At 39.7% G+C, this 15,021-nt stretch overlaps 3 protein-coding genes across 3 annotated transcripts; 2 read left to right on the top strand and 1 right to left on the bottom strand.

Moving 5' to 3' along the window:
- The first annotated feature begins 5,191 nt into the window (after positions 1 to 5,191).
- On the top strand, positions 5,192 to 6,228 carry LOC107192605 (CD59 glycoprotein). The gene is made up of 4 exons (XM_015581900.1): positions 5,192 to 5,345; positions 5,417 to 5,536; positions 5,667 to 5,845; positions 5,938 to 6,228. Exons 1-4 carry the CDS (start codon positions 5,291 to 5,293, stop codon positions 6,022 to 6,024), a joined length of 441 nt encoding a protein of 146 aa, XP_015437386.1. The 5' UTR covers positions 5,192 to 5,290; the 3' UTR covers positions 6,025 to 6,228.
- Positions 6,229 to 7,445: 1,217 nt separating this feature from the next.
- On the top strand, positions 7,446 to 10,274 carry LOC107192514 (cationic amino acid transporter 2-like). The gene is given in 11 exon segments (XM_015581794.1): positions 7,446 to 7,686; positions 7,803 to 7,819; positions 7,821 to 8,016; positions 8,186 to 8,290; positions 8,407 to 8,785; positions 8,862 to 9,001; positions 9,317 to 9,419; positions 9,482 to 9,630; positions 9,703 to 9,869; positions 9,951 to 10,059; positions 10,141 to 10,274. Coding segments are annotated over 11 exon segments (1,737 nt in total). The 5' UTR covers positions 7,446 to 7,448.
- LOC107192513 (transcription termination factor 2-like) lies at positions 10,271 to 14,179 on the bottom strand. The gene is made up of 9 exons (XM_015581793.1): positions 14,007 to 14,179; positions 13,812 to 13,933; positions 13,363 to 13,584; positions 13,112 to 13,272; positions 11,692 to 13,039; positions 11,262 to 11,602; positions 10,985 to 11,152; positions 10,708 to 10,907; positions 10,271 to 10,624 (listed from the first exon to the last, which is right to left on the bottom strand). Exons 1-9 carry the CDS (start codon positions 14,177 to 14,179, stop codon positions 10,477 to 10,479), a joined length of 2,883 nt encoding a protein of 960 aa, XP_015437279.1. The 3' UTR covers positions 10,271 to 10,476.
- Between the last annotated feature and the right edge of the window lie 842 nt (positions 14,180 to 15,021).

The raw sequence follows: 15,021 nt of genomic DNA, 5'->3' as shown, positions 1-15,021 counted from the left end.
ACACACACACAAGTGGAAAATACGTCGTGCACGGTAAGCTAACTTCGCCAGTCGCATACACATGTTATTTATATGAAATCAAGTCATCGTTCCCCGTTGCTCTCACCCAATCAAGTAGCACCTGGGCACGTGAAAGGGTTTGAGCAACGAACACGGAATTAATATACTGAAAATCCTAACTAAAAAATATATTATATTGTTCATTCTCTTCTAACGGGCTAATATTCTCTTGGAATAAAAGTGACTCGACTTGCTATTAATAAAAATTGAAAAGCAAATATTAATTATTTGTTAATATTGTATAATTTAATTGAGAAGACTCTAAGCAAGATTTTGCAATAAGATATATGACTCTAGATATATTGAAAAATCCTCGGGCGATCCCGTCGTCAAAGCCAATGTAAGATATATATCAAGATATAAGTATCACAAACACGTCACTTTGACTCAGAGATCTACCCGTCGCGAAATGCCTTCTTGTACATGGTCTCTAATATCACATATGTCTAGAACGTTACGTTCTAGCTCAATCTATGTATATCAAAATGCGCTACTTAATTTTTATATCTGCCTTCGAGTAACGTGGTAGTATGTATTTCATATAATTCATCACAGTTTCATTAGGAAAATATACAAACAAGCATTATATATTGGTCAGTGATGCTTCTTGAATATTCATATTTGTATTAAAGATATAAATGAAGACAAATATATCTTCGATACAAATAAAAATATTCATGAAGCATCACTGACCGATATGCAATACTTGCTTGTACATTTTACTAATACTGCATTTAAATGATAAATAAATTTACTTTATATTAATTTTCTTATTTCGTTACAAATGACGGTGAAACTTTTGAGAATAATAAAGAACACACTAACGGGTGAAATCAAAAGTGATTAATATGCTAACAATTATAAAAATTGACTCTACTACCAGAGGTGTCCAAATGCCACCCACGAACTACAAGCAATTACAAGCCTCCCCTCGTGGGTTTCCCCGACTACCGACCTCAGATTGACTCGAGCGAGTCAACCTGTGTGTGGGGGTATAGTCCCGTAGTGGGGGTACCTTCGGAAGGGAAGAATGCTGCTCGCAAGTGGTATATAGACACATCTGGCCCTGTCCTTTTTAAGGGACAGACTTTACAAATACTCGTTTCTTCTGAGTACATACATGTATGACTACCATACCGATATGTTTAAGGAACATTGTATTCATGCTGGCCAAACACAGTAGTACCTTCCCTGCATTTAACGCTCACACTCGATTAAAGTGGTCGTGAGTACACGCCAGCACGTTTCGATATACATATTACTACCCGTGTGTACGTAAAATTGGATACAATTCTTTGCTATTGACATCAAAACGACCGGCCACGACAATAATTTAACACGTGTGCACCCATGTTAAATTATTCCATAACAAATGGTTTTTCACGAGGGTGTGCATACCGATGCACAGACGACGCAATTCAACACGTCTGATTCTTCGTTTTATGGACCGATAATTTATAGGAATTTGCAAATACGAATGAAACCTGAAACACTGGTTTCAATTTTTGAAACGTGCTGCCGAGTCTCGTGGTGTTGCGTTAATTGCTGTATGTAACATGCACATCTAAAAAGGCACCACAATGTTTTCCCCTCTACTTTAAACATATCGGCATGGTTTCTGTTCTTTCGATTCTATATTCCTCGATATATATTTCATACATTAATGTGTTTCGGTATTATTTTTCAATCAATTGACCGTACTTGTAAACAACACTACAATAATTTTTATGTAATCGTCTTGATCGATGAAGACATTAATAGAATAATTTTAGTGTAATTGTTTCGATATGACAAACTGAATAATATAGTACCACGTTCTCGATTAATAGAAAAATATCAATTGTTGTAAACAATAGGACTTCTGGTCCCAAAATATCAAAGATCAATATTAATCAATAATTTCACGTTAAGTTAATATTCGTTTATAAATATACTTTCAATGAAAAATATTTCTGAATTATATTATTAATAATAAACGCGGCGTACAAGAAGACCCTAGCCTATCTAAGAAACATAACAGATCGATGTCACTACTCGCGGATATGATTGCATATCCGCGTTCACTGTACTCGCAATATTAAGCACGTATACAACCAGTCACCCGTGTCGCTTTGGACCAATCGTCCTACGACATGATTGGGGACTGGAGGAATAAAAGCATGCGACTCACCCGATGACAGAAGGGCTCCGTCTAAGACTCTAGGAATCTGGAAAAAAAAAGAAACAAAATGCGTTACAATCTCTTCTCAACATTTTACTTATTTCGATTGAATAATGTAAGTAAGAATATTTAAAGATACTTACAGTCTTGGCGGGTGGAGCTTCGCCCGAGGACATCCTCTGCAATGCTCGTTGATACAGCGCCTGATGAATCTGATAAAAAAGGAACAGAAATCGTTACAACCTCCTCTCAAAATTCTAGCTGTTTCAATTGAATAGTGTAATTAATAAAATACAAAGATACTTACATCCTCTGTAAACAGAGCTGCGCAAAAATATTTTCTTCGGTGATGCACTGACTCTACTTTTGCGACTCAAAAAGCAAAAAGTGTCCGGACACTCTGACAGTAATTGATAACACGCAATAAATATTGACTCTAATTTCGCGAAAACCTAACATCTCCGGTGAGATTCTACACGGAGCCAGTTCGCTCCGCATAAACTTTTAAAAATCTTGTACGATATAAACACTGACTCTATTCGACCGCATTGCGCGCGGCCACAAAATTCTCTGAAAGAAAAGTACATGGGAAATACAAGGCACACTTGTGCCTGCCTACTTTTTTAGTTTCTGTATCCTACCAAGTGTTTGTCGAGAAAATATTGCCTTTCAATAATTCACATCAGTTCAAACATTATTAAATATTACAGAATAATTATTCAATTCAATATAAATATGTCAAATTTGTTAGACATATATATTTAATATTTATGTATTATATTAAAGACATTTGTTGTTAGAGCTGTAAGCACGTTAATTTTCTCTATCTAAATCACGTCCCGAATTTTGTAAATGTTTAGAAAATCATTTCAAGTATCAAAGTTTCGTTATTTACCCGTGCTTTGGCGAGCACGATGAATTACGCGGTATCTATATAATCAAACTTACAACCGAAACCGTATGCAAATGCAAACACGATGGTTCCATAAAGATAGACAGGTGAAATAATTAATATTAAAACAATTTCGCGTCCGTGACACAGGAAATTACGAATATTTCGAATTTAAATGTTTAAAAGTAATATTCAAATTTTGTAATGGCCACGGTGGCCATTTCGAATTCTTCAATTGCGTAGTTTAATTCACTGTATATACTTCCCGGAAGAATTCTCGTTCGATCTTTGCACAATAAATAAAAAAATCGCGATCATGCTTACGGCGAGACATAATAGAAACACGATAAAATAAAAATATATAGTAGACGATCACCTATTTGTTACACATATTACCGTGTTTTACCAATTTTCCGGAGTGTTGCTACTGCCATGGTGTCAGGGGACACGTCCTTTCCAACCGGTGCTCTGAAACAGAGAATAAACGCGTTTAAACCAAGCAATTACATTAAATTACAATTTCGTTACAAATAAATAACTATTGTACTCGAGGTGTGCCGTAAAAGATTGTAAATGGAATCAGAAATGTGTAAATACTACAGCGTAAATAAAGAAAATCGTGAAAACCGATCACTTTCTCCCGTAATATCGAATTAATTTACGATAATTTACTCGAAATTGAATAAATATCAAACGAAAGTAACGATAAAGAAATAACGAAGGCACTAATAGTTGGTATAAATGATTAGATGTGAAAAGTAATGATCACGTACACTTCGATGGGAGCGAATTCACTTCACGTCTTGTCACTTCAACTTGTGCGAGACGAATGACCCTTAGGCCGTCTTTGACTCCCCGCCCCACTTCAATTTCTAGTTTAACGAAATAGAATATTCAGTACCATAGAACACGCCGGTGCGACCTTTTTTTTTGCTTATACCTTCGGTTAGCTCAACGAGCACTGACCGACCTCAGACGGAATAATAGACGCACAAGGACGATTTCTCAGAAATTTCGTTTCGCAGTACTCCGATGGTTATAAACAACGTCAGAGCCATATGTTTCGTGCCTTTGTTTGACCACTTTTCGAAAACTTACATTCCAATGTACGCTACGACTAATGAATGAATTCAACCGCGTACATATCCCAGGCTATCTCCGAAAATTTGTTATTTCAATTCGTTTTGGATGGAAAGCATTGATGTACAATGCCCAGTGGTATTTTTATTGCCTCTTTGTCAAAGTTTCGAATACGATGTTTTTCTGAACACCATCTGTGATAAATACGTCTCGTCAATTATTCAACAATTACGCCGAAGTTTATGAAATACAATCAAATAGATATTACCAACTAAATAATAGATAAAGAAAATGCAAACCTGGCAATATTGTGGAAGTTTGGTTAACTGAGCTCTAGTTGGGTTGAAGTTCTTTATACAATTTCTCGCAATAAATAAAATTATTGTAAATAAATGATGTTACGATTTTAAGATAATAATGACGTAATATTTAAGAATTTCAGCCAACTCAAACAAATGAAACTTAGAAAATTGTCAAAGTTCAAAATGCTAGACATTCTTACAAAACTTTCAATCTCATATCGTTTCTCAGAATAATCCAAGTTCGATGTAACACTGAACGTGGTTTTATGAGATACATTTAAAGTTCGCAGCCATTAGCTCGATATTATCTTCGGTGTATATGTTATGTCGCAAGATTTGCTACGAATTTGCTTTACCCGCGAATTTACGTTTAATTAATACATATCTTATTTCCTAATGAAACAGTAGAAAAACAAAGGCCATGGTGCTGTCATCTCGTGGCTGGAATACGGTACCAATTGACTGGTAGCTTGACCGTTTTGTCGTAGATAGCGCTACGTTTTTGACCAAATTTATCAATTAAATGTCAATCGATTGAGTATTTACCAATCGATACGTATCAATTCCCATCGTTTTCTCTCTATTTCTGGCAATTCCTGTAATACGCCATCAAATGTTACCGCCTAAATAAAACCGTTGTCGCATATGTCTTTCGGCCTATTAAAGTATTAGATGGTATTAGAGGTAATGTGGTCACGGTCCATGTTGGTTCGATTTAAACGAGTGTCATCGAGTCGTTTGTTGTGTGCCTGTCTTCTTCCGTTGTTTTTAAATTAAAGTCAGCGGCACTTTGAAATGAAACTTTCGAGATTTTGTTTAATGCTATTTGTCGCATGTTACTTGTCCCTCGGTACGTTCGATAGATATTTCAATTTTTTTTTTTTTTTTGGAGCGTGTTTACTTATTTGTAAACGTTTTTAGGCCACGCCCTGGAGTGCTATGTTTGTACCAAGCAGGACGGGAACAGGGAAAAGTGTCTAAAGAGTACAAAAACCTGCGAGCAAGGACAAGATGCTTGCCTCACTGAAATTAAATGGGGAAGTAAGTTTCAAGTACTGAACAATGGAAATGTGTTACCGAGGTTATGTTTACATCGAGCAACGATCACTGCGTCAACGGGAAATCGTGTATCTCTGTTTTCGTAGTCTCTTGTCATTATCGTTCTTTCTAGGTACACCGTATTGGTCGCAAGGTGCGAAGAAGCAGTCCTACGTCTCGAAGAGGTGTGCCTCGAAAAAAGAATGCGAACGAATAAAACAATCGAACATGCCTGACTGCACATACATATGGTATCAGGATTGGCAATGCTCGGATTGCTGTCAAGGAGATAAATGCAACTATTACATAATCGTGAGTGAAAATTTCAATCGATTATAATAATATCTCGAGTGAAAAAACAGTCCATTATTACACACGATTTTCCCCGCTTTACGTGTTTTCAGTCTGGTGTCGAACGATTGCACGCGTCCTGGGTAATGGTCGCTGCTATCGGAACCTCCTTATACGTCACAGCATTGTTTAGGTGTTAAGAACACTCGAACGATACGTGTTTTGCGTATCGTTACGATAATTTAGAACTTAAAAAATGACAACAAGATGGCCTTGGACCCGACGTAGAGTGTCCTATTATACCACGCCGTGGTCGAAGAGCTCGCGATATCCGTCCAATAGAAATGTTTTATGCTCTTTAATTGCAGCCGTTGTAACTGTCCATAACTACATGTAATGCATCGTTTATAAATTTTTTAAATAAACGTTTTGTTGATTCTTTTCTTCCATAAATCGTCCCCGTATTGTTTACGCACTGTCACAATTGTTCACGTTCTCGGAAGTGTTTATTATTCAACGACTGATTAATCTAGCGTTTCGATTAAACATAAAGATCAAATTCGCTTCAACATTTGAACGATACCAATGCAGTTATCGCGTTGCAAACCGCGAATAAGCACTCGAAACTGCGGCCACGTACCTACCTATCTTCGTTTATGACCGATTATGTAGCATTATTTTCTCTTAGAGGATAATCGATATCTGCGCAGATAAGAAGAATAAAGAGTGGCTGTTATTTAGAAAAATATTGTTAGGGATGAGTTCGTATCGTTCGTTGTACTCGTCGGTGTCGATCGGAATCGGCACTACACGGAGTGAAGTCATCGTGCACGGATATCGTCCAAGTAAGTAGAAATTTGTCTTCCTTTTGGAAACTTCCTAACGCGATATGGTAACTTATATAATAATCTGCGTCATAAGAGTCAATTTTCGTGAAACAAAAGTACCGATTCTCGCTTCCGTTCTCCATTTACGAACGACAATTGAAATAGGGATCCGAGGAATTGCAATTCTTCCGTACGCTCAACAATAATATGTACACACTTATACAACAATTCGAATAATCGAATAGTTTAAACCAAACACTCTGACCGACGTAGATACAGAGATTCGAAAAACATGTTGTTCGATTCGCGCCTATTCGTGGAAGACCGAATGATCGTTGGGGACCGTCGGTATCTAAGTTTATCGTGAAAATCAACATAAAATATACCAGAGCGATACGGATCGCATCAGTTTAGAAGAATATTACAAGCGGATGACCGATACAGGCGAGACTGGGCGGTTCTAATCTAGCCACGGAGCGAAGAAACAATTCAACCGACCAATTGAACGGATTCAGATTGCTCGCACTCGACGGCCGATCTTTCAACTTGATTTAAAGACATTTTAATTAGCGTTCAGTCGTGATTCGAACAATCGGTAAGTGGAGGCCTTCGGACCATGATGGATACGTGGTCGTCTACCCTTTACATGGTATTACATATAAAAACATGAAGCCAACTGCACTGTGGCACAAGTGGGGGAAATCTTCGATTTTCGAAAAAGATCACAATGCTTTCGCTATTAGTGTCGGCCCCGTTCGCTTTTTCACGCGTTTCTTCGTTTCTTTCAGCTGCACAGCATGAAAAGCTGGAAGGTTGGAAATCTTTACAAGACTTTCAGTCGGAAGAAGGAACTGACTCCCGGGCATGAAACGAAACTCGCACGATGTCTGTCAACGTTGGATCTGACAGCCCTTGGAATCGGTTCGACCCTCGGAGTAGGTGTCTACGTTCTGGCGGGATCGGTTTCGAAGGGGATCGCTGGTCCAGCTGTGGTGATATCGTTTGCTATTGCCGCGATTGCGTCCATGTTCGCTGGTACGAGTCAAGAACGTTCTTATGTTTTCTAAGAGAATGTAATCTAGTGGAAGCACGTGGTCGCTTCGAAGCTCTGTTCTGTTCACCGATCCGATAAAAACAGACTTGTTATCTAGGTCTATGCTACGCGGAATTTCCTGATCGGTTGGACGCTAATCCTGGAGTACGTGATCGGCTCGGCGAGCGTGGTGCGAGGCCTGAGCACATACGTCGACGCTTTGTTCAACAACACGATGCGTAACGCGTTCGAGTCAGCTGCGCATATCGACATCAATCATCTCTCTTCTTATCCGGACTTCTTTGCGTTCGGTGTCACTCTAATCTTCTCCGGTAAGAAAGTAACCGAACACTGCTATCGATGGAAATCTCGAAACAATATTCCTCTTCTTGGAATTGGGATCATGAAACCGTTGAATGTACCGTTCCCGCCAACTCCTCGACGTCTGTTTTGTCGTCCTTATCCTGTAATACCCGTTGAATTTCCTTTCGGTCTGCACAGCCGCGCTGGCCTTCGGGGCGAAGGAATCCTCCGTGGCGAACAACTTCTTCACCCTGGCGAACCTCTTGGTGGTTCTTTTCGTGATAATCGCTGGATCCTTTAAAGGTAAATTATCGTTCCATTAGAATCATCGTCTCGAACAGAAATTATACGGACTTTACGGATTTCTATTACCGTGTACAATCGATCGACGTTATATCGTGTCGATGTTCTGTTCGAAGCTGACGTAACGAATTGGAAAACGAAGCCCACGTGCACGGAGGAAAATTGCGATTACGGAACCGGAGGATTCGCCCCGTATGGTATCGCTGGAATCATAACGGGTGCCGCGACGTGCTTCTACGGATTCATCGGTTTCGATTGCGTCGCAACTACCGGGGAGGAAGCGAAGGATCCACAGCGATCCATTCCGATAGCGATCGTTGCATCTTTGACCGTCGTTTTCTTGGCGTATTTCGGCGTCTCGACGGTCCTCACCACTGTTCTTCCGTATTACGAGCAAAATCCGGATGCACCATTCCCGTACCTGTTCGAAAGAATCGGTTGGGGTTGGGCGAAATGGCTGGTCACGATAGGCGCTATCTGCGGTCTGTGCGCCAGGTAAGGTCAAGAATGCGCAACGAAAGAAGAACCATCATCGATAACATATTACACGATGGTTTCTGAAATGTTACAGCTTGCTAGGCGCAATGTTCCCATTGCCGCGTGTCATTTATGCGATGGCCTCCGACGGCTTGATCTTCGAATGGATGGGAAGAATCAGCTCCAGATTCCATACGCCACTAATGGGTACCTTCTCCGCAGGACTTCTTACAGGTTCGGTTGAAATACCAACAACCCAGCCAAACCTTGCAAAGCAAAATTTTGTCCAATGCCTCTTAGAAAGTTATGGCTACAAGTTTGATGCAAGATTTCCTATAAACAACTTGCGATCCACATTGGCAGCAAATTGGCTTGCGCAAACTTTTTTTGCCTCCAATTTAACATAGGTTATGTTTGCAAGACCTTCCCCAAAAGACCAAACCCCAAGTAAAATGCGGAAACAGATGGTTTTTTTAGTCACTGTCAATTTCCTCGAATGCTTGTAGGCAACTGGTTATCAGGGAATAAGCCCCACGCGTATCTTTGCAGGTGTACTGGCTGCGATATTCGAACTGACGCAACTGGTCAACATGATGAGTATCGGAACGTTGCTTGCTTACTCGATCGTTGCGACTTGCGTGCTGATATTACGGTAAATGGTGGTAACTTGGGTAACTTAACGTCACATTCCTGTCGTTCCTCTTATCGTTTCAGGTACGAGGAGAGCGAAGCGTACGAGAAAAAGGGAGACCACGATCCAAGGACTGTAACGTTCATCGCTAGACAGTTAATCAATGTTAACAAATTAAAGCATTCGACCAAATTAACGTCGCAAATCGTCACGGGCCTCATCGTTTGCTACCGTAAAAATAATCTTGAGATTCTTTTCCCTTCCAGTGTGATTACCTTGCGTAAAACTTTGTGTATTATTGCAGTGATCCTCTGCGTGTGCATCGGCGTCATAGGTTCGTTGTACGTCGGCGATATCTTGACCGGAAAACTCACGGTTGTCCTGCCCCTAGTGGCTCTGATACTTGTTTTGTTACTCGTCCTCACTTGTATTTACCTTCAGCCGACTTCTGGAAAGAAACTCGCGTTTTCGGTATGAAGACAGTTTCCATTTCGCCAATCTTTTCACTCTTGTTAGGTAAAAAGCATTGAAAACGCTCTGCTGTATTTCTAGGTTCCGCTGGTGCCGTTTCTACCTGCGCTCAGTATTCTAATTAATATTTACCTTATGATGATGCTAGACAAAATGACATGGGTGCGATTTTTGGTGTGGATGGTAATAGGTAAGTGAACGACGAACGCGTCTAAGTGTGGTCTCGTAAGAGTTGGTGAACCGCAAATGCATATCTTCTCTTCTGTCGCAGGGCTCGGAATCTACTTCTTTTATGGCGTTTGGCACAGTAAGATGAGACAGAAAGAATGCCCGAAAGCAATGGATAACGGTATCAACGATGCAGAAACGTGGAGGAGAACCGAAAACTTTTCCAGATCAACGTGACATATCGTTTATATTTCCCTGTTATTTTACGTTCACAAACAAATTTAGAAACTGATCTAAATAATAAATCGTTCGGTCGAATGAACCATTCACCGTAACGCACTTTTATAGTAAAACGAAAAGAAAAACAATGATATCGAGAAATCTAAGTCTGACATATAATACAATTTTCTTAGCAAAACGAAACCAAAGAGACTTTACCTTACAGAGCAAACAAAGATTTGAGATCATTCAAAGTAAGTTTCGAGACGGCCGTGTTCTTGTCGCCGCTGAGAACGTTCTGTGCTATTTCCATCTTTTTCTCTTGTAAATGTTTGATGCGCTCCTCTATCGTGTCCTCGCAAATGAACCTGAAAATCGTTTTTTCGTATAGCACATACTTTTCTATTTTTTGTGAATTTCGTTATTACAGAAAACAATGCCAAACATTAACTTGTATATAAAAACGTTCTTCTTCTGTCCGAAGCGATAAATCCTGTCTTGTGCCTGCACCTCCAGTTGCGGATTCCAATGGATATCCAAGAGAAGCAAATGATTTCCGCCGACTAAATTCAATCCAACGCCTCCGGCGGTGAGGGACAATAATAGTATTCTCGGATCAGTGTGCCGAGAGTTAAACGCATCCATTACGCCCTATAATGTCGTATATCGCGATCAAATTGCAGAATATCGTTAACCATTACGAGCAGAGGTTCGACAAACGAAAATACCTGTCTGTCCTTGATCGCCACGTTGCCCGTGAACATCTTGAACGTAGCACCCTTTATCGTAGGTAAAAAGGACGCCACAATATTCAGCATACTCGTCCATTGAGAAACGATTATTAATTTATCGTCTTTCAATAAAATCTCCTCGACCTTGCGAAGCATCATTTTAATCTATGTTCAAAAGAAACGTTTCATCGTTGATCGAAAGGAAAATTGTCAAAAGAACTCGTGGGAAACATTCATTTCATAATTTCCATCGCACACGATAACGATTACTCACCTTAGAACTTATACGGTCCGCCTGGAACACCGTATTCTTCGATGTGAGCACATTCGTAGCTACCCTACTGTCAACACCTATCTCTTGTTCGACCCCTTTGTTACCTTCCAAATCGTACAATTTTATGTTAGTCATTTGCGACAATAAGTTAGGATCCATATTTTCCGTTTCCGTTAAGCCGGTCGCTTCGATATCTTCTTGGTCCAACATCGAGTGAATGAGCGACGGATGAACGCAAATTTGTCGTAATCTTAGCAACAGGACCAAAATCTCGTGGGTTTTAACGTCAGCGTGCATCGATAATAATTTATTTTGCGCTTTTGTAAATTGAGTATTCTTGTCTGGAAAAAAAGAAGAAACAAACCACGACAATTTAAAACGATTCGACAGGCTGTACGTGTAATATTTCGCGTCCTGCTGACATACGTACTCGGATTTGAAAGAAATGTTGGTGTATCGTATTTTCCTCCGGCTAAATCGAACATATGATGTTTCTCGGCACCTTGCGCCAAAAACTGTGCGAACAACGTACGAGAATAAATCAAAACTTTTTCATAGACCAATTTCTCTTGCGCATCGAGCTTCACGGTCACCTCCTCTATGAATTTTTCCGGTAAACTTTCCAGGCAGCCTTTAGCTTGAAGCTCTTGTTTCGTTCGACGAAGCATCAGGGTCTTCATTACGGTTGCCAGCCTCTGGCGACCGGCAGCATTCTTATTATCTACCCACCGCTTCCATACACGGATATCGTCGAACGGCGAACATTTAAGAAACTTCAAAATTGAGTATAAATCCAATTCCTTGTTCTGAATGGGAGTACCAGTGAGAGCCCATCGTTTACTCGACAACAACCCACAGACAGCTTCGGATGCTTGACTTTTATGATTTCGAACGATGTGCGCTTCGTCCAATATTACACGCTCCCAATGAATCCTGTACACCGTCGATCTCGTCTTAAATTCACGGGACAATATATTGTACGTTGTAATAACCACGTCGTTTTTCGCTAATCTTTTTGGCACACTCTCACGATTGGAACCATGATAAACTTCGACCGAAAGCATGCCCCGTTTGCATCTGTTCGTTATCTCATTTTCCCATTGCGACAGTAAAGATGCTGGACAAACTACCAGCGTGCCTCCTTTGTGTCGCAACGGTGACTTATGGTCGGACCATTCGTCGTCGCTTCCCTCGTTCGTATCACCGTGTTTCTTTTTAGCGATGCTAGCGATGATCAACGATATCATTGTCAGAGTTTTACCCAAACCCATATCGTCGGCCAGAACGCCACCAGGAGGTCTTTGTTCTTCTCTCCATATCAACCACGCTAATGCGTGCTGTTGATGCGGCATTAACTTTACTTTCAACCCTCGCGGATCTTCGGCTCTCTCGTCTTCGGACGGTCTAGCGACCAGGGATCCATGGAGATCTTGTAATCTATCGACCGTCAATGCTAATTCTTTACTCAACGTCGCCTGAGCCTTTTTACCGAGTTCCTTAACTTCCAACGACGATGTAGGCTCCATTGGAATGTAATCTACGTCGTGATGAGAATCAAATTCCTCCCATTGTGTATCTTTCTGAGGTTTAAATTCTTCTTTGACAAAAGACACGTCTTGGGTGAACGAGTGTGACCGTCTCTGATCATTTTGCACGAGCGGAGTGTTTTCCAATTCATTCGCAACTTCTTCGATTTCCCTTTCCTGCATTACGATACTCTCGCGCAATTTTTTGCCTTTGTCCGGTAGCAAGTCTATGTTACCAGTCGTAAGCAACAGCTAAAAATCAAATATACAAACTCCAACAATGAGTTCAACCTTTTTGTCTTTCTTGTAAAACCATACGTTTACCTTTGTTTTGCTTAGTTGACCCTGTAACTGTTCCATTTTGCAAACGAGCAGAGCTCTTTTTTGCGCGACCAGTGGATCTATGTTACCAACGCCAATTTCTTTTTTCGCCAGCGATACCGCAACTTCGGCTTCCAAACTATCTTCATCATCCACAGTAATAACTAAAAAAGAAAGGAACACAGTTTCAATTTTACAAAGTGGGCTCATACAAAATTCTAACACAAATGTATTAGCATTGACGCTCGACTAACTGGTTGACACAGTATGTTGCCTTTCTGTTCTCTTTTTGGGTAAATGCATGCTGGAATCACTGAAATTCTCTTGCATTGTGTTGTCATCGTTGGACCCATTTTCATACGAGCTACCAGAAATATCAGATTGAAAGACACTGGAGGTTTTCTTTTTAACATTCTTAAATTTGTGTTGCAGCTTTGTTTCTTTATCGTCTATTGTGTCATCCTCTTCCATCTCATCTAGCAAAATAACATACTTATAGTGAAGTTCCAATATTGCTGTGCTCTATCAAACTGCAACATCATACAAAGAGCTTGGAGAAAAAACATGATAAGTCCATTTTCGTTGAGTTTCTGATTTTGTTTAAAATTACTTCCCTATGAAACACGAGAAATGTAACTTATCATGTTGTTCCCCTATGGTCTTCATATGAAAGTGTATGCCTCTGTGCCAACTTCTTTGTTACCACTGGAATAAGTAAGGTCGATCTTGTCCGTCTCACTGTCAGAATCATGATGCATAAAGTTTTTACGGTCGCGTTTATTCACATTTCTTGTTGCAGAGGAAGATTTGTTAGACGAAACCAAACTGAAAGATACAACGTATTACAGTCACGGAAATTAAAATTCAACGAGCGCAGAGACCAAAAGAGTTTGCTTACGTTTGTGGAGTTGAACGCCCAGAAACATTTGTGCTGCTCCCACTGCTCTCCACCACAAAAATTTGTTCTTTAGTAGCATTGTTAACGATATCCTCGTCGCTATCAGAAATAACGAAGGACATTCTCTCTACACGAGAAGGCGAATCACGCCACCGACTGAAACTATCATCCATCCTGGAGCCTCTAAATGCTACTGTTTTAACACTGTAGAAATTTCCATTGACATCAACTGACATCCACTACAGACTGTTCCTCGTGCTAACGAAACTCACCACTTATGCAAATCACAAAAAGCTTCAAACGAACTTTTCAAACTGATAAGTATGGCGCGAACACGAACTATGCTAAGCTTTCCTATAGATGTCAACAGCTTCTTTTCAACACGTGTCACCACTCAACCCTCGAAAAACAGATTTGTGAATGGTGGAGCCAAGACGCTTCTATCCCATACCGAAATTTCGAATTAACAATTCATCGAACATTTGATGTGTGATATCACACTAATTATTATTGGTATTATTTAACTTTTTAATATAGAAAGATTAATTTGGACAAAAATGCATTGCATGCTATTTACGGCAAAATGCCCAAACTAGTAGCCAATATAATGCCCTATTCCTGTTGTCAGATAGCGCTGCCAATCAATTCTCCACGAACCCTAATAAGTTTTATTTCTCGATATCTTTACGGGAAAATTTATTAAGCAATGAATGCATGTAATGTCCATGGAATGTCTTTTATTGTAAATTAGTTCGAGTTTTTAGGTTTTTTGTCATTTTTATATACCCAGTATTACCATTTCCAGCTATTTAAAGAAATATTAATATAGAAATACTAACAATTATTATTACACAATATCGATAGAGAAATATGCCAAATTTAGCTTGTTTCATTGTTCTGAAATACTGTGTAGTATGTAATCTCAGCATGGATTCGTTTTCGTTTGTTACAATTATTCATAATGAAAGAACGAATCGGATGAAAAGAAAAAATGAAATCACTAACTCGGTAAAAT

This window comes from Dufourea novaeangliae, unplaced genomic scaffold, assembly GCF_001272555.1.
Source record: "Dufourea novaeangliae isolate 0120121106 unplaced genomic scaffold, ASM127255v1 scaffold355, whole genome shotgun sequence".
Taxonomy (NCBI): domain Eukaryota; kingdom Metazoa; phylum Arthropoda; class Insecta; order Hymenoptera; family Halictidae; genus Dufourea; species Dufourea novaeangliae.
The sequence above is the reverse complement of the archived record's forward strand: the minus strand, read 5'-3'. Positions and strand labels throughout refer to the sequence as shown.